The 21,943-nt window shown below is 46.0% G+C and overlaps 1 protein-coding gene across 1 annotated transcript in view; it reads right to left on the reverse strand.

Moving 5' to 3' along the window:
* Positions 1-21,943, reverse strand: part of LENG8 (leukocyte receptor cluster member 8) — a 951,153-nt gene that overhangs the window by 136,571 nt on the left and 792,639 nt on the right. Inside the window, exon 10 of the mRNA XM_044088951.1 lies at positions 6,471-6,678. Within this exon, the coding sequence (XP_043944886.1) occupies positions 6,471-6,678 (208 nt within the window). The remainder of the gene's footprint in view (positions 1-6,470; positions 6,679-21,943) is intronic.

Below are 21,943 nucleotides of genomic sequence, written 5' to 3' on the forward strand. Positions count from 1 at the left end.
CCCCACGTGCAGGAGTAGAGATGTCCAACGGAATGGTGTCGGACAATTCTTGTGCGCCTGCTTCTTCGGTAGGAATTTCTGTTTCCGACTCAGCCGGGGCCTCTCTGGCCTCGGTTGTCAGAGGCATGCTTTCGGCAGAAGGAAGAACCGAGGACTCTGTTTCAGCCGAAACTGAGACACTCGCGGTAGGCCTAACCGTGGTTTCAGCCGAAACCGCGGGCCGCGAGTGTCGGTCCTTTTCCTTGCGTTTTTTGGCTAAATGTGTAGTCGGAGTCTCCAATGGCATTTTATATGCAAAAGCGGGACCAAAAAACTCTTCAGCAAACTCCGACCGACGTCTAAGTGTCCGTCGGTTGAAGGAAGCACAGGCTAAACAAGCTGATACGTCGTGGTCTGGGCCTAAGCAAGGAAGGCAGTAAGAGTGGAAATCCTTATGAGGTATTTGTTTCCCACAAGTTAAACAATTATTTACTTTGTCTGACATCGGCTGAGGCAAGAAAGAGTCCCCAACGGGGTACTTAGCTTTTTTAGAAGTCTTCGGTAGCTGAAATCTCTGGATCTGACCGACCGGCACTTGCGAACAGCTTCTGCTTCGGGCACCGCGCGGCAAGAAAGACTGAGGAAAATGGCGTCGGCTGATGCCTTTATACCCCAGAAGCTGTGACGTCGGGTGAAATGCGACATCAGCCAAGGCCAGACCCAGATTTTGGAATCCGGCCGACCGAAGGGCTGCCTGAGGCAGGACAACCCATATGTTATGACTGCAGATGCATCCTTGAAGGACATCAAGAAGCTGCAGGTTCAAAGGGGGGCAGTATCAGGGAAGCTAAAATCAAATTCAGATCCCACGGAGGCGGGGGATCTCTTACTGGGGGCCTGAGTAAAGTGGTCCCTTTAAGAAAGGCTTTACAAAGCTTGTGGGACATGATGCTTGTATCAGCTAGGCCCGTATGAAAGTTTGAAATTGCAGCTAGCTGAACTCTAATCGTGGCAGAAGAGGATCCAGCTCAAAAGAGTTCCGCTAGAAATTCTAAAATATGGTGCACAGGGGCTGAAAAGGGATCTATATTCCTGGTCTCTGCCCATAAGGAAAAACGTTTCCACTTACTAGCGTAAGTTTTTCTAGTGGTAGACTTATGAGAGGATAAGATGATTTCACGCACCGAGTGGGAGATGTTCGGAAGCCTGGCTAGGGTCGGAAGTGGAGCAACCAAGCAGTGAGCTGGAGAGATTGAAGAGATTGGTGCAGCCCGCCCGACTGATGGATCAAGAGGTCTGGAAGTGGATCCAGGGCTGCTCCAGAAGTTGATGATGCAGAAACGGGAACCAAATTTGTCGAGGCCAGTAAGGGGCAATGAGGATCATCTTGCATCCCAATGTGGTAGCTTTCTGTATTAGTTTGGTAATCAGGGGAAACGGAGGGAATGCATAAAGAAGTCCCTGAGGCCAATCGTGAACTAGAGCATCTCTGGGGAAGAGGGAGGAGAGAGAAGAAATTGTTGCACTTGCTGTTGAAGGGGGTGGCAAAAAGGTCGCAGCAAGGCTGACCCCATTTGATTTTGTCCGCCACAGTCTGATTGAGAGACCACTCGTGAGGCATGAGAATTGCTCTGCTCAGCCTGTCTGCTATAACGTTGGACTTCCCAGGGATGTGCGCTGCTATCAGAAACCGTTGGGAAGAGATCGCCCACTGCCAAAGTCTGAGTGCTTCTCGACATAAGGGGTAGGACTTGGTTCCGCCCTGCTTGTTGATGTACCATACTGCTGACATATTGTCTGTCTGAATTGCAATGGTCCCGGTAGGAAGAGAGTTCTGAAGAACTTGCAACGCTAAAAGTATGGCCCTCATCTCCAAGACGTTGATATGCAGATGGTACTCGTGAGGCTGCCAGGTGCCTTGGACTGTTCTGCCCTGAAATATTGCCCCCCCCCCCCCCCCCCCCGATCAGGGAGGCATCCGTGGTCACCGTAGCTACTGGAGGAGGAAGAACAAATGGTCTGCCCTGGTGTAATGATGGGGAAACCAAACAAGTTGGTTTTTGCATGACTGTGTGATCATTATCATGTGAGACATTGGGAGTTGCTGGAAGGACCATTGTGTGAACAGCATCCACTGAAGAATCCTCATGTGAAAACGTGAAAGGGGGACTAGTATAATAGCCGCTGCCATGAGACCCAATGTTCTTGGGACAAATCTGGCCTGAATTTTTTTGCATCCTAATAAGACCTGCACATGTCGTCGAATGTCTATCACTCTGTCTGCTGGAAGCCTCGCTGACATGTCTTTTGTATTTAAGTTTGCGCATATAAAGGTGATAGATTGACAAGGCGACAATGCAGACTTTTCGAAATTTATTGTGATGCCTAGTTTGGAGCAAGTTTGGATGGTGTAGTCTCTGGCTCGCAGCAGTTGATGCCTGGTGGTCGCAGTAAGGAGCCAGTCATCTAAATATGGAAACACCTGGAATCCTTGCCGTCTCAGGTGAGCGGTAACTACTGCCAAACATTTGGTGAACACCCTGGGGGCTGTGGTGAGACCAAAGGGCAGAGCTCTGAACTGATAATGACGGCTCCCAGCCGGAAGCGGAGGAATCTTCTGGGGCGTCTGCTCATTTTGATATGGTAGTACGCTTCCTGAAGATCTATGGAGCACATCCAATTGTCCTGACCCAGCAAGGGTAAAATGGACTGTAGCGTGACCATCCGGAACTTCGTTCTTTGAACAGACCTGTTCAGTCTGCTGAGATCCAGAATGGGTCTCCAGTCCCCTGTCTTTTTTGGTACCAAAAAGAACCTTGAGTAAATTCCAGATCCTTGCTGGCCTGCTGGGACTGACAGGATGGCTCTTTTTCTTAGCAGTTTTGAAATTTCTTGAACTGCTCAATCCCTTAGATTAGGTGTAACATCTGGAAGGTATTTGTTCGGAATGTGTGGAGTGCGAAGGAAGGGGATTTTGTAGCCTTCGGATATGATAGACAGTACCCATTTGTCTTGTGTTATACTTTGCCAGGCTTTTGGGTACAGCGATAATCTTCCCCCGACTGCCTCCGAAGGTGGACAGCCGGGCAGCACTTCAGGGATGCTGGAAGGGCTTGTCAGAGAAACATTCTCTTTGGCCCTGATTTTGCGGACCCCTCTGCACCTAGGGCGGTGTCTATTGTTATTCCCTCCTCTGCCCCTGGAGGGGAACTCTCCACGTGTGTCAGGCATGGCTCCCTGGGGTTTCCGGAACCACATTTTCCCACTCTTCTGATCCTTGGGATACGGTCTTGAAGGAGTGGAAAAACGGACTCCCACAGCAGAGAGTCTTGCCTTCCTGTTCACACCTGGTAAGGGTATCCTTCACCTGTGGTCCAAACAGAGCAGAACCATCAAAGGGGGTGTTGGTGAAAGACGCCCTGAAGGGTTCTTCAAAGTTGCATAACCGCATCCAAGCGTGCCTCCTCAAAGCCATGCCTGTGCCTGCGGCCTTACTCGCGCCATCGGCTGCATAAGAGATTACCCGCATAGAGGAGTTTACTGCCGAATTAAGAGTCGCCAGCTGGGAGGCAACCTTAGCCTGGGCCCCCGCAGCTGATGGATCTTGAAGGGTATCTCCTAGCTCTTTGAGGAGATACCTTTGAAGGCGGGTAAAGTGGCACAAATAGTTCAGCGACCTCATGGAGAAGGTTGCTGAGGAAAACATCCGCTTCCCATATCTGTCCATCGTCCTAGACTCCTTATTAGGGGGATGGACAGACGAAGAAGTTTCAGCCAACTCCTTTTGTGGCAGCTGCTACCACCATGGCATCAACGGGAACACCTTTGGTCAGAAACTGCTTGTCCTGTGGGGCAGTAATAAATTTTGTGGGCCTGTGGGGAGTTGGTTCCATTGTGTCTGGAGCTGACCACACCTTTCGAGCCACCACAGACACCAGTGGATCAAGAGGCGGAGAAACCCAGGAGATGGAGGGTTGGGATCCAAACGCGTCCAGGAATACCGACTCATCCTCGGAAGGGTTACGGGTAGTCCAGTTCCCCCTCTGCCTAAGAATCTCAAGGTTGTCTGAGAAGGAGCCATCCTTAGAAGGGGATCTCGGGGACCCTTCCGACTCCTTCAAGTCGGTATCTGAAGTGACAGACTCAGGGGAGTCAACATGCTTCCTCTTGCATTTCCTCTTTCGAGGGAGCTCCTCTGAATGAACGGGGGAGGCCGCGGAAGAGGACGATACACCCAATGGGGTGCCCTGGAGCGCTTGTTCCCCACGCTCGAGTTCTGGAGGAGGGGCAGAGGCAGGAGCAGGCACCATGAGGGGAGGAGCCGATGAGGCTGACCGTAAGGCTGACTCAGAAGCCAGCACACTCCTCATGACCTCAAAGGGGTCTCTTCCCGATATCGGAGAAGGCTCCGGATCCGAAGAGACCAGAATCTTTCCTGGCACCGAGAGAGACGGCTCCGAAGCTGATGTAGGAGCCGAACTCACCTGCGCCGAAGCTCCGAGAGGGAGAACGGGGTCGGACAAGGGTCCAATGCCACTCGCCCCCTCGGAGCCATCGAGGGAGTCCCGGCGCCCAGATACCTCCAAGGACGGCACCATAGAAGAGATCGGAGCCGACAACGGAACCAAAAGGGGAGGTATTGGTGCCGACGGTCCCAGGATGCCAGCCTCAGCATGCTCCGGCTCCGAGCTCAAGGGATGAGTCGAAGGAGGAACTACTGCAGAAACAGGTAGAGCTGAACCCTGATGAGAGGGGCTGGATAGCATTTTAGCCAGGGCCTGCGATTTTAAAAGCCTGCTCACCACTCTCTCCAAATCATGGTCAGATAGTCTAGACGACAGAGAAGAGTGGGATTGATGACTTCTCTCCGACTGCAACAAGGGCGAACCCGGAGCCGAATGTATCAACTCTAAGGATGGTGATCTGGAGCGTTTTCGACTCCCTGACGGTTCCGACAGAAGAGTCGGGGCCGACTGGGAGATAAGTATTTCGGCTCCAATCGAAGCCGAAGTTGGCTTGGAGATAGGTACTTCGGTTCCAGCCAGAACCGAAGTTGAAGCAGATGCCACACCCGACGACGGCTCCGTACTGGGAGCCAGCGGCTTTGATGGCTTGGAAGGTTTCACTGGCTGAGTCTTGGCCGGTGATCCTTCAGGTTTAAGCAAACACCTAAGGATAAGCTTATTCCTACGCTCCTGCAGGACTCTTGGACTAAAGGCGTGACACACCGAACAAGAGTCCTGCAGGTGTAGGGCGCCCAAGCAATAGACACAAGAAGTGTGACCATCTGTCAGTGACATTTTCTGACAGCATGAGTCACACTTCCTGAATCCAGACATTTTTGTGTCTTCAGACATTCCTGGAAAGGAAAAGTCAAAATACAAGGAAAGAGTACGGAGGGAAGTAGGTAACTAGAAAAAAACACACACAGTCCACATAAGTTACCACACCCTAACAGCACACACACACTTTATAATATAAGAAAGGCTAAACGGACCTATCAACTACCACAGTTTCTAATGAAAAAAATTTTCTACCTTAAAAAAGGAAACTAGGATAAGTCTCTAACTGAAACGGCTTACCTTAAAAAGGAAAACGGGAGTGGGGGAGGGAGGGGAAAACTCTCTAAGAAGAAAACGAGTTTTCAAGGGGGTTAAACACTTAACAATTACCTACAAATACTACAACTATTTATGAACAGTAAGTATTCTGACTAATAATATACAAAAAGTGCTAAATATATCAATAAAGTGAAAAAAATATGACCCGAGTCAGTAAACGCAACCTTGTAGCAGAAGCGGCAAACGAGATCTGGATATCTAGCGCCAGGCATCATGGGGTATAGGGGGGCCTCGAGCCAATAAGCAGCTCTTGAGCTTTTGAAGATGGCCGAGTCGGAAGCCGAGGATCAGCTCCGAACCAACCAGCAAGAATGAAGGCAAGATAGACAACTTAACATCAACTTTTCAAAAAAGAAAAAAAAAAAAAAAAAAATACATCGATACAAATCAATTGCTTGAATTCTATAGACAGGCCACTGCAATAAATAAAACAAGTTTTAGACCTCAGTTGAATCTCCAAGTAATTATTAAAAAAGTTTGTTCGCTTCAACAATCTTAGGCATAAAAAAACATTTCTCTTTTCCCAAAGGCCATCCATACTTCAACCACACAGATAAAGGCAGATTCTGAAACAAATCTACTTGTTGTCTTCAAATAAAAAAGGTGACCTGCTGAAAAAGGACACTTACATTTACCTGAACAAGGGCTATTACTTTAATTTAAATGCTCTATACTTTGCCAATCAATGCATTCAGACTACTGGCCTCTGGCCTTGATAAAAATCTGAACTAAATAGAAAGTTATACTTACCAATTACTCTGTTGCCTTCTGTAAACTAGAATTCACACACTTTCTTATACAGACAAAAAAATAAAATTAAAAAATAAATAAAATTGTAAATTCATCACTAAAGCCTTCATCACCACATACGTTTTAATCATGGCCTTCAGTGCAGAATTCCTTTCTCTCTCAGCAAATTTATCCATAAGATATCCAGACATGCATGGTGCTATCCGGTACAACTTAAAAAAACGATGGTAGTTTCCTAAGGCCCAGGCAGTGCGCACAGCTAAAGCATGGGCTACATAAGGATCAGTCTTCAAAAACTTGGTTAAGTAAGCCAGTTCAGTTGTGAGATCTATGAAAATAAAAACAAAAACATAAACACACTAATCTTTTTATCTTTGATCTTTTAAGCAGCATTAAGACACAAGAAAAGGATGCTTATGCACCTGACAAATCATAAGTAAAAACAACTACAATGTTCACATTTCATGTAATGTACACCAGGTAGATGCTATGTTTAAGAAACTAGAGCAATCTGACAATTTACCATATATAGATGCAACCTACATACTAACCATACTGCTAGATCCATGTTAACTTCATCAGTCCGGCTCAATGGATGGGTTATCGGATCCGACTGGATCCAACCTTTGTGCCTTTTTTCCACACTCTTGGATTAAGGGATCATGCTCCTTCCCTATTCATAACTCCCTCACGTCCCCTGCAATACATCAGATCAAGCTTGCCAAGTAAATTTCATGGTCATGATATCAAATAGACTCAAGAGAACAATTTTACATCATAACAATAGAGAAATAAAGGAGGAATCAAGCTCAGTGGCTGCAAATACGACAAGGCCCTGGGCAGATCCAAACGGTCAAGTTGAAAGCTGTAAGTGACAATTTTGACAAAGGTGATGGAGGGAGACAGGTTGAGCTGGACAGATAAAGAATATAGATCTAGCATTATGGAAAGTACATAAATAAAGTACAGTTGTGTACACTTACCATAAATGTAGATGTTCGAATGTATTCACTGCTGCAGTCATTGCATTTGGGTATTCTGCTTGCAGGTTGCCCTCAGTTGGCCTGATTAACAAAGTCTTGGGTCCTGCGTCGGTTGCTGTCCCTTCTTCCATGACGTCAGGGGTATAAAACATGCAGCCGACACCATTACATCAGTTTTACTTGCCCCAGATGTCAGGTGCCCCCCCTAATGGGAAGCAATTAAATATAAAAGCACAAAGAAATATCTCCAACAAAAAAGCAAATACACCAAAAAGGCTTTTAAGCACAGTAAAGGAAAGTAGAGGTATAACCAAAAGACTTTAGGGGGCTGGAGGGAGGGTAACCAGGACTGCAACAGAGAATACACTCTAACATCTAAGTGTATACAACTGTACTATGTTCTTAGTGTTTTACTGTTGCAGTCATTACATTTGGGTAGATTCCCAAAGCTATGGTTGGGAGGAGGAGTTTAGATAGCATCAGGGCCAGCTATAAGGCCGAGCAAAACTGCAGTGGCAAAGCCAACTCTGGATTTAGAGAAAATTGGCAAATGATAATGCTTGGTGAAAGTATGTACAGAACTCCAGGTAGCAGCTTCTAGGATGTCCCTGGTAGGGACGCCTCTGAGAAAGGCTAAAGAGGTAGATGCAGCCCTGGTGGAGTGAGGTCTGATCCCCTGGGGGATAGGTTTTCCATGGTGCTTATAGCAGAAATGAATGCAATGGCTTATCCATTTAGAAATGGTTTGCTTTGAAATAGCCTTCCCCTCTAACCCTGCAGCAAATGCTACCAACAGTTGTTCAGATTTCCTTTGAGGTTTAGTCCTGTCCAACTAGAATCTAAGTTGTCTGTGCACATCTAAGCAATGCAGTATTCGTTCCCCTTTATTCTGTGGATTGGGAAAGAAGGTTGGCAAATTAATGGACTGATTAAGAACCACACTGGATACCACCTTGGGCATGAAAGATGGATTGGTTCTGAGTGACACCCTGTCCAAATGAAAGATGATGAAAGGCACCACTGCCATAAGGACCTGTAATTCAGATACCCTTCTAGCTGAAGTGATTGCTAAAAGGAAAGCTGTTTTCCAAGAAAGAAATTTTAAGTCTGCAGTAGCAGCTGGCTCAAAAGGAGGTAGAGTGAGTTTCTCCAAGACAAAGTTAAGGTCCCAGGCTGGGGTTGGAGCTCTCCTGGGTAGTCTCAAATTGCTGGCCCCTCTGAGGATCTGCTTGAGCAGTGGATGAGAGAAGAGAGGAGGTTCTGTGTTATAATGAGCTGAAATGGCTGAGGCGTGGATTTTAATGGAGGAAAGAGACAGGCCCTTGTGAAGCATCTCAGTTAAGTATTGTAAAATCTGAGGTAAACTGGGCGCTACTGTGCTCATCCCTTGAGACTGATTCCAGGCACAGAATCTTTTTCCATTTTTCAGCATAAGATTTTCTAGTACTAGGCCTCCTTGCCTCTAAGATTCATCACAGGTTTGCTGAGGGATGGTTTATAGGTTCATAGTTAAGTACTAGGCTATCTGCCCATGGCCATTTATAAGCCTAGCCACAAAGTGATGACTTTCGCCCCCCCATTAGATTAGTAACCTGGGCCTCTGTCAACAGGGCTCCTGAAGTGATCCCAGGGTAGAACTTACGATTACCCATCCACTCAACAAAATTTCTCTTGAAAAGGGTCAGAGAGGAGCTCTGTCGAATATGGATTGGGATTCTATTCCAGAGTGAGGGGAGTCGCTGGGACAGGAATCTATCCCCCCAGCATGTCCTGTTTATTGTTGTACATAGGTTCGAGTCGCTAGAACGAGTGATTCTGAGGGATCTCGTTTTTTTGAGGTGAAGCATGTCCATTAGTTCAGGGTTTGACATGGCCCTATAGGTCAGACATAGGTCACCGCTGAGAAGACGGTAAGCGACTGAGAAAAGCTGGAGCTTTTTTAGTCGTGCTTCATAGGGTAATTGTTTAAGGCCCTTAATCCTCTTAGTGAGGTACTTCTGTGGTCTTTCTAGTTGTTGAAGGTGTCTAGTGAGGTACATCCCAAATGGGTCATTGTACTCTATTATGGGCCTAATGAGTGAGGAGTAAAGGGGCACAATCACCTCCTTGGATCTGGATGAGAAACCCTTTGTGATCAGGTGTGCCACATAGAAGGATTTCCTGACCGTTTTGGCTATGTGGTTATCAAAGGAGAGCATGCTATCTACTTGGGTACCCAAGTCCCTAATTACTTCTTCTGTAATTAGTGATTCCCATCTATGTGGTAGTTTGTAGGTACTTTGTTTTTCCCAAATGGGATTACTATGCAATTTCTGGCATTTAGTTTGAGGCCGTGACTTTGACACCAGGTGTTTGTCTCTGTGAGACCCTTTTGCAGGATGTCTGTGTCAGCTGGAGAGTCGATTATTGCACCCAATTTACAGTCATCTGCAAACTTGGTTAGCCACAGCCCCTCCGCCTTTGCCTGTACTTCGGAGAAATATATACCGAACAGGAGGGGTCCCAGGACTGAGCCCTGTGGGACTCCGCACTTTTACTGTGTGGGTTCTGTCTGAGAGCCAATTGGCAACCCATCTCGTGACATAGGGGTTAATATTTAAGCTGGTGAGTTTGTCTACGATTCCTGAGTACGGGATGGTGTCGAACGCCTTAGCGAGGTCCAGATATGCTGTGTGGACCACCTTCCCTTCATCTATGGCCTTGGTGACTGTTTCGAAGAAGTTGACCAAGTTCAGGAGGCAAGATCTGCCTTTAACAAAGCCGAACTGGGTGGGGTTCAGTTTCTGGAGGTTCCCAATGTCCCAGTTAATGAGCTCCATGATAATGCGTTCCATGGCTTTGCAGACCAAGCTAGTCAAGCTTATAGGGCGATAGTTCCCAGGGTCAGTTGTGGCACCACCTTTGTGGAGTGGTACGACTGTTGCTGTACGCCATTCTTTAGGTACATAGCCTGTAGCAGGCTGAGTTTGAATAGTGATTTGAGATGGGGGGTTACTTCATTTTGAAGCTCGTGTAAGACAACCTGGGATAGCATCTGGTCCCATTGATGCTGTGTTTTTGGCCTTTGCAAGGGCTGGCTTTACCTGTGTGTCTGAGATATCTGGAGCACCACATTCTTCTGGGATGGGTGCTAGCCCCTTTGGTGGAGAGGGAGGGGTGAAGTTTGCACTGAACTTGTCAGCCAGGAAGTTGGCAATGTCGGTTGGCTCAGTGTATTTATGGCCATTATGCACTAGCTCGGAGCATATCTGAGAGTTTGCCCCTAGACTCTTGACATAGTTAAAGAAGGCCTTGTGGTTATCCTTAGAGTCATTGGCTATTTTTCTTTCGAAGTTGGCCTTGGATGATTTAATGAGGGAGCGCAGTTTTTTACTGATGTTAATCAGAGATGCCTTCTTATTTTGGGATTTTGTTCCATCTTGCAGGTAAAGGAGAGATTAAGTAATTAGCCAGGCTGCAAGGTTCAGTGTTTGAAGCTGAGGGTGCAGAATCTGGTTCTCCTGCTGAGACAGCAGGGAAGGAGTCTGAGGCAGGTGCCATGGAGATAACCGTGACACACAGCGCAAGAGGGGGCAACAGTGTTGGCGCGGTCAGTCTGGAGCAATTAAAATCATTCTTGGTTTGCCCTGTATGACTTTTAGTAGTACTTTGGAGAGCAGAGGCAGTGGGGGGAAGGCAGAGAATGATAGGTTTTTCCAGCTGAAGGACAGAGCATCCACTTTTGAGGCTTGTTTGTGGGGAGTCCTTGTGCAAAATTTGTCCAATTGGTAGTTCTGGGGAGAGGCAAACAGGTCTATATCTGGGCTCCCCCATTTGCTTGTCAACATGTGGAAAATCCATGGTTCGTTTCCACTCGTGTGGGTCCATGAGGTTTCTGCTTAGTCCGTCTGTCAGTGTATTTAATTTTCCTGGCAGGAATTGAGCTTGTAGGTGCACTTGGTAGCTCAAGGCTGTGTTCCACAATGCCATGGCTAGTCTGTAGAGGGGGTAAGAATGTGTACCCCCCTGGTTATGTACCACATAACAGTGGTTTTGTCCATATTTACCATTAGTTGTCCTGGAAGAATGTGGTCCTTGAAGGCTGGCAGAGCATTCTGTACAGCTAACATTTCTTTTTGATTGATATGCAGGTGCATTTGATTTGGGTTCCATTTGCCCTGAATGCACTTCCCTGCCAGGTGAGCCCCCCCATGCAGTCTGATGCATCTGTTGTTAGGGTTTGAGCAGCAGGGGCTGGTGTGAAAGGTAGTCCCTTGTTTTGGTGGCAGGCCTCTGCCCACCAAGGGAACCCTAGGCATAGGCAAAGTATGATAGGAATCATTGTTTCTAGGTTTTGAGAATGTTGACACCATAGGCTTTTTAGATACAACTGTAGTTTCCTCATATGCAGTTTTGCATATGGAATTAGAAGAATGCAGGAGGCCATGAACCCCAAAGCTTGGAGTATTTGTCTTGCAGATAGTAGGGTTTTTGTGGCCACTTGTTTGAAGTAAGTTGTCAAATGAATTTGCTTTTCTGGCGTGAGGTAAGCCATCTGGGAAGTTGTATTCAAGCTTGCGCCCAGAAATATAATTTGTTGACAGGGTACCAAGTTGTGACTTCTTTTCGTTTATGGTGTACCCCAGACAAGTAAGAACAGTCTTTACAAAGGCCAGATGATTCAAAAGTATGCCCTGGCTTGGGTATGGGCATATTTGAATATTTCTTTGCCTGCAAAATGCAATAACTGGAGCTAGGCACTTTGAGAATACCCTGGGCGCAGTAGATAAGCCAAAGGGCAGTGCAGAGAAAGTACAGTTTTGTACCTACCATAAATGTAGATGTTCGAGGATTCCCTTGCTGCAGTCCTGACAATTGGGTATAGTCCGCGTCCCAGTCGGCCCGAATACCAGAGTATAAGGCTGACGTCGGTCATGGCGCCTTAGACTGACGCCAGTACGTCAGGGTACTAATGCGCATGACCGACGCCATTTCCTCAGTCTTTTCTTGCCCCAGATGTCAGAAGACCCAAAAGACAAGTCCCAAAACAACCTGCACCAAAAACATGTACAATATATACAGTAATATATACAAAAATATAAGCATGTAAACTCACCTACACAACCACCCTGAAACACAGAGGGAAGGAGGGAGGGTAAATTGGACTGCAGCAAGGGAATCCTCGAACATCTACATTTATGGTAGGTACAAAACTGTACTATGTTCTTCGTCTTCCCTTGCTGCAGTCCTGACAATTGGGTAGAATCCCAAAGCAGAGGTAAGGGAGGCTGGCAAATTATAAAGTAGCAGGAGCTGACAACATGCCTTGTAAAACAGCTGTGGCAAAACCAGCTCTAGTCTTAGAGTATATAGGCAGGTGATAATGCCTAGAGAAAGTATGCACTGAACTCCAAGTAGCTGCTTCCAGAATATCCTTAGTTGCCACCCCTTAGAAATGCTGTTGAAGTGGCAGTAGCCCTAGTGGAATGAGGCCTAATCCCAGCTGGAACCTCTTTGCCATGATGGGAATAACAAAATGCAATGCAAAAGCCAATCCACCTAGAAATAGTTTGTTTTGACACAGGCTTGCCCTGTGAACTTAAAGCAAAAGAAACAAGTAACTGCTGAGACTGCCTAAAATCTTTAGTCCTGCTCAAATAATAGCAATTGCCTGTGTACATCTAAAGTGTGCAAAATCTTTTCCCCTTTATTTTGAGGATCTGCAAAAACGTAGGCAAATGAATAGTTTGGTTTAAAGCCACACTAGAAACCACCTTAGGCATAAAGGAAGGATTAGTACGTAATGATACCCTGTCCTTATGGAAAATCAAAAGGGCTCTACTGCCATAAGGGCCTGCAACTCAGATACCCTTCTTGCAGAAGTAATAGCCAACAGAAAAGCAGTCTTCCATGACAAATATTTCAATTCAGCAGTAGCTGCAGGCTCAAAAGGTTGTAGAGTAAGTTTTTCCAACACAAAATTGAGATCCCAAGCAGGAGTAGGAGCTCTTGGGGGTCTTATATTCTTTGCCCCTCTAAGAAACTGCTTGAACAAAGGATGAAAACAAAGGTGGGTCACAATCATAGTGAGCTGAAATTGCTGCAGCATGAATCTTTATGGAAGAGAAAGACAAGCCTTTGTCCAATAATTCAGAAAGATATTGAAGAGCCACACTCAAATTAGGGTCTGAAATCTCCAAATTCTTTGCTGTACTCCAAAATAAAAATCTCTTCCATTTTTCATACACTCTCCTAGTACTAGGCCTTCTAGCTTCCATAATCACATTTAAAACTTGTTGAGGAAGCTGAGACCTACCATGCTTCAACACAGAAGATGCCAAGCTGTGAGATGAAGAGATTGAAGCTTGACATTGAGCAGATGACCGTCCTTCTGAGATAACAGATGAGGAATCAGAGGTAAAGGCCATGGAGGCTTCTTTACAAGACTCCTTAGAAGTGGGTACCAGTGTTGCCGAGGCCAATCTGGAGCTATCAAAATCATCCTTGGCCTGTCCTGTCTGACCTTTAGTAATACCTTTGGAAGAAGAGGTAGAGGAGGAAAGGCATAGACATGAAGGTTTTTCCAACTGAAAGACAGAGCATCCACTTTCCAAGCTGTGTGATGAAACCCCTTTGTGCAATACTTTGGCAGCTGGTGGTTTAGTGGAGAAGCGAACAGATCTATGTCTGGAGTTCCCCATGACACTGTCAATTTCTGAAATACATGAAGATCCAGTTTCCACTCGTGGGGATCCATGATTTGTCTGCTTAATACATCTGCTAGGGAGTTCTGTGCTCCTGGCAGAAACCTTGCCTGAAGAGTCAGTTGCAGGCTTAACGCAGTCTCCCATAAAATCATTGCTTGCCTGCATAGAGGATAAGAATGTGTTCCCCCTTGCTTGTTGATGTACCACATGACAGTTGTGTTGTCTGTCAGAATCAACACCTGCCCTGGAAGAAGTAACTCCTTGAACGCCATCAATGCAAACTGGACTGCTAACATCTCCTTCATGTTGATATGTAGATGCTGTAGTCTGGCAGGCCACTTGTCTTGTATCCACTTTCCATTTAGATGAGCTCCCAAGCAGTGTCCGAGGCATCTGTCGTTAAAATCTGACTCGCCTCTGGCCGGGTCACAGAGAGTCCCTTGTTTAGGTGACATTCCTGAGCCCACCACAAGAATTCCTTTTGAAGGCAAGGTATTATTTGAATGACAGTGTCCAAATCTTGGCAGTGCTGTGTCCATACATTTTGAGATACCATTGCAGCTTCCTCATATGCAGTTTGGCATTGGGAAGCACCAGAATACAAGATGCCATGAACCCTAATGCTTGAAGGACTGTCCTTGCAGTCAGCACGGACTGATGAGATAGTTGGTGGAAGTAAAGTGACAGACTCTTTTGTTTGTCCGGGGTTAAAAGGCCATCTGGGCTGCTGTATTCAGTCTCACACCCAGAAAGCACATGTCTTGAGAGGGTACTAGACTGGACTTTATTTCGTTCACAGAATACCCTAGGCATCTTAGCACTGCTATGACATATTCCAGATGCTGTAGAAGGTGTTCCTTTTCTTGAGCCAGAATCAAGCAGTCGTCCAAGTAAGGATAAATTTGAATGCCTTGAAGCCTGAAGTAAGCTATCACTGGAGCCAGAACCTTTGTGAATACTCTGGGCGCAGTGGATAAGCCAAAGGGCAATGCAGAGAACTGATAATGAAAATCTCCAGTTCGAAACCGCAGATACTTTCTGCAACTTAGCCTTATGGGCACATGAAGGTAAGCTTCCTTGAGATCCAAAGTTACCATCCAGTGATCCTTGCCCAGCAGAGGTAACAGTTGCTGTAACGTCAACATCTTGAACTTGGGAATGTCCAGATAAGTGTTGAGGATAGATAAATCCAAAATTGGTCTCCACGTGTTCCCCTTCTTTGGTACTAGGAACAGGCGAGAATAAAATCCAAGCCCCTTTCTGACACAGGGACTGGCTGAATAGCCCCTATCTGGAGTAACTGAGAAACTTGCTTGTGAGCCTCTTTTCTTTGTGGAGGAGGAACATCTGGCATGCCTTTGAAAGGGGCATTGTGTGGAAATAAAATCTGTACCCGTGATGAATGATATCCAGCACCCATCTGTCTTGAGTGATTAAATCCCAATTTTCTTTGAAAAGAGACAATCTTCCTCCCAAAGGAGCTGCCAGACGAGAGTCCACTGGCAGCTGAAAAGGCAGGTCATTGGTTCTGCTTACGAAAGGACTGACCCCTGCCCTCACCAGAAGTCTGAGCAGGTGAACTGTCTGATCTAGGCCTAAAGAACCTTGAGCCCTGCCCCTACCACGTCTAGACCTACCCCTAGACTGGGAACCATAAGCAGGATATGTCCACCCCTTAGCAGGCCAATTTCTACTAAACTTGAGGCTGCACCTGCAAAAATCTTTAACAGTCTGCATAGACTTAGCTTTGTCCTCCATTTTCTTTAAAACTGCTTCCACAGGCGGTCCAAACAACACATCAGACTGTAAAGGAGCATCCAAAATCCTGGTCTTAACATGCTCAGCTAAATTCTGATCCTTCAACCATGCATGTCTGCGAAGAACAGAACTAGTAGCAGCCACCCTCGAGGAGGCCTGAACAGCATCAAAACCACACTGCAAAGAATGCTTACCCACTTGTTCAGACACATGAACCAAATCCAGCAATTCTTTACACTCAATACCTTCCGCCAAAGCATCCACCTTAGATTTCAATTGTGAAAGGAGATAATTCTGATATTTCAGCATATGAAATTGACAATTCAACGCCCTCATGGCTAGAGTGGAAGAAGTATATACTTTCTTACCCCACCTATCCAAAGCCCTTGCCTCTTTATCAGAGGGTACAGGATTTTTAACCACAGAAGCTTTAACACCTTTAGGCCCCTGAGAAACAGTTTCTGGGTCCGCCTGGGACTCTTAAACAAATACTTATGAGCTTGGGCACCCTATAATACCTTTGAGGCTTACCAGGAGCAGGAGGCCGGGAATGAGGGTTCAGAGAAGCCTCTGCAAAAACATCCTCCACCACATTCAACACAGGAGGAATAGCTAAGGGCCTATGCTGGGGCAAAAACAAGAATTCCCTAAGCCCTTTTCTGGAGTCAGAGTAATCTTGGCCTTCCCATTTAAAGTGCTCCCTCATGGAGTGAAGAGTCTCTGAAAATGAAAAATCCTCAGGAGGAGAAGCTGAAGGAGTGGAATCATCCACATCAGAATCAGAATAAGTAGGAAACTCTTGCAAGTCTTCCACATAAGACTCTGAAGCCTGTGAACACTGTTCAAAACTATCAAACTCCTGTTCCACCCTAGGCCTCTTATCAGGTGGGGGCATAGAACCTCTAATCAGAGTAATCAAATCTTCTGCCATTTTAAGCATATGTTTCTTAGGCACAGAGCCCGAAATGCTAGGAGAAGCCCCTACAGAAGCTGAACTTGGCCTTCCTCTAAAAGAAGCTTTGGCAACAGAAGGAGAGGCCCTAACTACCTTGGGAAGAGAGGGAAGAACAGTTACCTGAGAAGCCCCCTCAGCCTGGCCTACCTCCTGAGAGGGCACATCCTGTAACAGTAAAGTATCTGCCTGAGACTCCATAGAGACTCCTGGCAAAACCTCTATGCGGTATCTGCTTCCCACAAGAAATACAGTTATTCACTTTTTCTGACATCCGGTTAAATACTGAGGCAAGAAAAAACCAAAATGTTCTAACGGGTTACTTAGACAACTCTGTATTCGGTCTGAAACTCCGGTTTCGGAAAATCTCAGAACGCCAACCTGCACTCGCAAAATTGCTTCTGCATCGGACCATGCGGCAAAAAAGACTGGGGAAATGGCGTCGGTCATGCGCATTAGTACCCTGACGTACTGGCGTCAGTCTAAGGCGCCATGACGCCAGCCTTATACTCTGGTATTCGGGCCGACTGGGACGCGGACTATACCCAATTGTCAGGACTGCAGCAAGGGAAGACGAAGAACATCTGGAGCTAGGCACTTTGAGAATACCCTGGGCGCAGTAGATAAGCCAAAGGGCAGTGCAGAGAAAGTACAGTTTTGTACCTACCATAAATGTAGATGTCCGATAGGAATGCATCTGCAGTCCTTACAAATGGGTAGTCCTGTCGTCAGGCAGCCCTTCGGTCACCGGATTCCAAAGTCTGGGTCTGGCTCGCTGGTGTCGCTTCACCCGACGTCATAGCTGCAGTTCTTCGGGTATAAAGGCATCAGCCGACGCCATTTTCCTCAGTGTTTCTTGCCCCCGATGCCAGGTGCCCTCTTGGATGGCTAAATTTGGATAAATGCCAATGTTTCCAAATAGTAGAGAGCAAACACATAAAATAAGCATGTATGTACATATATACAAACAAATACACCATAATAGATCCCCCCCAAGCTAGCTGAAGGATGGCAAATACCCTGGAGTACCACAGAGGGGAAGGTGGGTGGGTAATCCTGACTGCAGATGCATTCTATCGGACATCTACATTTATGGTAGGTACAAAAGTACAGTTTTGTACCTACCATAAATGTAGATGTTCGAGGATTCCCTTGCTGCAGTCCTGACTATTGGGTATAGTCCGCGTCCCAGTCGGCCCGAATACCAGAGTATAAGGCTGACGCCGGTCATGGCGCCTTAGACTGACGTCAGTACGTCAGGGTACTAATGCGCATGACCGACGCCATTTCCTCAGTCTTTTCTTGCCCCAGATGTCAGAAGACCCAAAAGACAAGTCCCAAAACAACCTGCACCAATAAACATGTACAATATATACAGTAATATATATACAAAAATATAAGCATGTAAACTCACCTACACAACCACCCTGAAACACAGAGGGAAGGAGGGAGGTAAATTGGACTGCAGCAAGGGAATCCTCGAACATCTACATTTATGGTAGGTACAAAACTGTACTATGTTCTCCGCCTTCCCTTGCTGCAGTCCTGACTATTGGGTGGAATCCCAAAGCAGAGGTAAGGGAGGCTGGCAAATTATAAAGTAGCAGGAGCTGACAACATGCCTTGTAAAACAGCTGTGGCAAAACCAGCTCTAGTCTTAGAGTATATAGGCAGGTGATAATGCCTAGAGAAAGTATGCACTGAACTCCAAGTAGCTGCTTCCAGAATATCCTTAGTTGCCACCCCTTAGAAATGCTGTTGAAGTGGCAGTAGCCCTAGTGGAATGAGGCCTAATCCCAGCTGGAACCTCTTTGCCATGATGGGAATAACAAAATGCAATGCAAAAGCCAATCCACCTAGAAATAGTTTGTTTTGACACAGGCTTGCCCTGTGAACTCAAAGCAAAAGAAACAAGTAACTGCTGAGACTGCCTAAAATCTTTAGTCCTGCTCAAATAATAACGCAATTGCCTGTGTACATCTAAAGTGTGCAAAATCTTTCCCCTTTATTTTGAGGATCTGCAAAACGTAGGCAAATGAATAGTTTGGTTTAAAGCCACACTAGAAACCACCTTAGGCATAAAGGAAGGATTAGTACGTAATGAAACCCTGTCCTTATGGAAAACCAAAAGGGCTCTACTGCCATAAGGGCCTGCAACTCAGACACCCTTCTTGCAGAAGTAATAGCCAACAGAAAAGCAGTCTTCCATGACAAATATTTCAATTCAGCAGTAGCTGCAGGCTCAAAAGGTTGTAGAGTAAGTTTTTCCAACACAAAATTGAGATCCCAAGCAGGAGTAGGAGCTCTACGTGGGGTCTTATATTCTTTGCCCTCTAAGAAACTGCTTGAACAAAGGATGAAAACAAAGGTGGGTCACAATCATAGTGAGCTGAAATTGCTGCAGCATGAATCTTTATGGAAGAGAAGGACAAACCTTTGTCCAATAATTCAGTAAGATATTGAAGAGCCACACTCAAATTAGGCTCTGAAATCTCCAAATTCTTTGCTGTACTCCAAAATAAAAATCTCTTCCATTTTTCATGACACTCTCCTAGTACTAGGCCTTCTAGCTTCCATAATCACATTTAAAACTTGTTGAGGAAGCTGAGACCTACCGTGCTTCAACACAGAATATGCCAAGCTGTGAGATGAAGAGATTGAAGCTTGACATTGAGCAGATGACCGTCCTTCTGAGATAACAGATGAGGAATCAGAGGTAAAGGCCATGGAGGCTTCTTTACAAGACTCCTTAGAAGTGGGTACCAGTGTTGCCGAGGCCAATCTGGAGCTATCAAAATCATCCTTGGCCTGTCTTGTCTGACCTTTAGTAATACCTTTGGAAGAAGAGGTAGAGGTGGAAAGGCATAGACATGAAGGTTTTTCCAACTGAAAGACAGAGCATCCACTTTCCAAGCTGTGTGATGAAACCCCTTTGTGCAATACTTTGGCAGCTGGTGGTTTAGTGGAGAAGCGAACAGATCTATGTCTGGAGTTCCCCATGACACTGTCAATTTCTGAAATACATGAAGATCCAGTTTCCACTGTGGGGATCCATGATTTGTCTGCTTAATACATCTGCTAGGGAGTTCTGTGCTCCTGGCAGAAACCTTGCCTGAAGAGTCAGTTGCAGGCTTAACGCAGTCTCCCATAAAATCATTGCTTGCCTGCATAGAGGATAAGAATGTGTTCCCCTTGCTTGTTGATGTACCACATGACAGTTGTGTTGTCTGTCAGAATCAACACCTGCCCTGGAAGAAGTAACTCCTTGAACGCCATCAATGCAAACTGGACTGCTAACATCTCCTTCATGTTGATATGTAGATGCTGTAGTCTGGCAGGCCACTTGTCTTGTATCCACTTTCCATTTAGATGAGCTCCCCAAGCAGTGTCCGAGGCATCTGTCGTTAAAATCTGACTTCGCCTCTGGCGGGTCACAGAGAGTCCCTTGTTTAGGTGACATTCCTGAGCCCACCACAAGAATTCCTTTTGAAGGCAAGGTATTATTTGAATGACAGTGTCCAAATCTTGGCAGTGCTGTGTCCATACATTTTGAGATACCATTGCAGCTTCCTCATATGCAGTTTGGCATTGGGAAGCACCAGAATACAAGATGCCATGAACCCTAATGCTTGAAGGACTGTCCTTGCAGTCAGCACGGACTGATGAGATAGTTGATGGAAGTAAAGTGACAGACTCTTTTGTTTGTCCGGGGTTAAAAGGCCATCTGAGCTGCTGTATTCAGTCTCACACCCAGAAAGCACATGTCTTGAGAGGGTACTAGACTGGACTTTATTTCGTTCACAGAATACCCTAGGCATCTTAGCACTGCTATGACATATTCCAGATGCTGTAGAAGGTGTTCCTTTTCTTGAGCCAGAATCAGGCAGTCGTCCAAGTAAGGATAGATTTGAATGCCTTGAAGCCTGAAGTAAGCTATCACTGGAGCCAGAACCTTTGTGAATACTCTGGGCAGTAGATAAGCCAAAGGGCAATGCAGAGAACTGATAATGAAAATCTCCAGTTCGAAACCGCAGATACTTTCTGCAACTTAGCCTTATAGGCACATGAAGGTAAGCTTCCTTGAGATCCAAAGTTACCATCCAGTGATCCTTGCCCAGCAGAGGTAACAGTTGCTGTAACGTCAACATCTTGAACTTGGGAATGTCCAGATAAGTGTTGAGGATAGATAAATCCAGAATTGGTCTCCACGTGTTCCCCTTCTTTGGTACTAGGAACAGGCGAGAATAAAATCCAAGCCCCTTTCTGATACAGGGACTGGCTGAATGGCCCCTATCTGGAGTAACTGAGAAACTTGCTTGTGAGCCTCTTTTCTTTGTGGAGGAGGAACATCTGGCATGCCTTTGAAAGGGGCATTGTGTGGAAATAAAATCTGTAACCGTGATGAATAATATCCAGCACCCATCTGTCTTGAGTGATTAAATCCCAATTTTCTTTGAAAAGAGACAATCTTCCTCCCAAAGGAGCTGCCAGACGAGAGTCCACTGGCAGCTGAAAAGGCAGGTCATTGGTTCTGCTTACGAAGGACTGACCCCTGCCCTCACCAGAAGTCTGAGCAGGTGAACTGTCTGATCTAGGCCTAAACGAACCTTGAGCCCTGCCCCTACCACGCCTAGACCTACCCCTAGACTGGGAACCATAAGCAGGATATGTCCACCCTTAGCAGGCCAATTTCTACTAAACTTGAGGCTGCACCTGCAAAAATCTTTAACAGTCTGCATAGACTTAGCTTTGTCCTCCATTTTCTTTAAAACTGCTTCCACAGGCGGTCCAAACAACACATCAGACTGTAAAGGAGCATCCAAAATCCTAGTCTTAACATGCTCAGCTAAATTCTGATCCTTCAACCAGGCATGTCTGAAGAACAGAACTAGTAGCAGCCACCCTCGAGGAGGCCTGAACAGCATCAAAACCACACTGCAAAGAATGCTTACCCACTTGTTCAGACACATGAACCAAATCCAGCAATTCTTTACACTCAATACCTTCCGCCAAAGCATCCACCTTAGATTTCAATTGTGAAAGGAGATAATTTTGATATTTCAGCATATGAAACTGACAATTCAACGCCTCATGGCTAGAGTGGAAGAAGTATATACTTTCTTACCCCACCTATCCAAAGCCCTTGCCTCTTTATCAGAGGGTACAGGATTTTTAACCACAGAAGCTTTAACACCTTTAGGCCCCTGAGAAACA

The sequence above is a fragment of the Protopterus annectens genome, chromosome 1.part1 (assembly GCF_019279795.1).
Source record: "Protopterus annectens isolate FY-2018-M chromosome 1.part1, PAN1.0, whole genome shotgun sequence".
Lineage (NCBI taxonomy): Eukaryota > Metazoa > Chordata > Ceratodontiformes > Protopteridae > Protopterus > Protopterus annectens.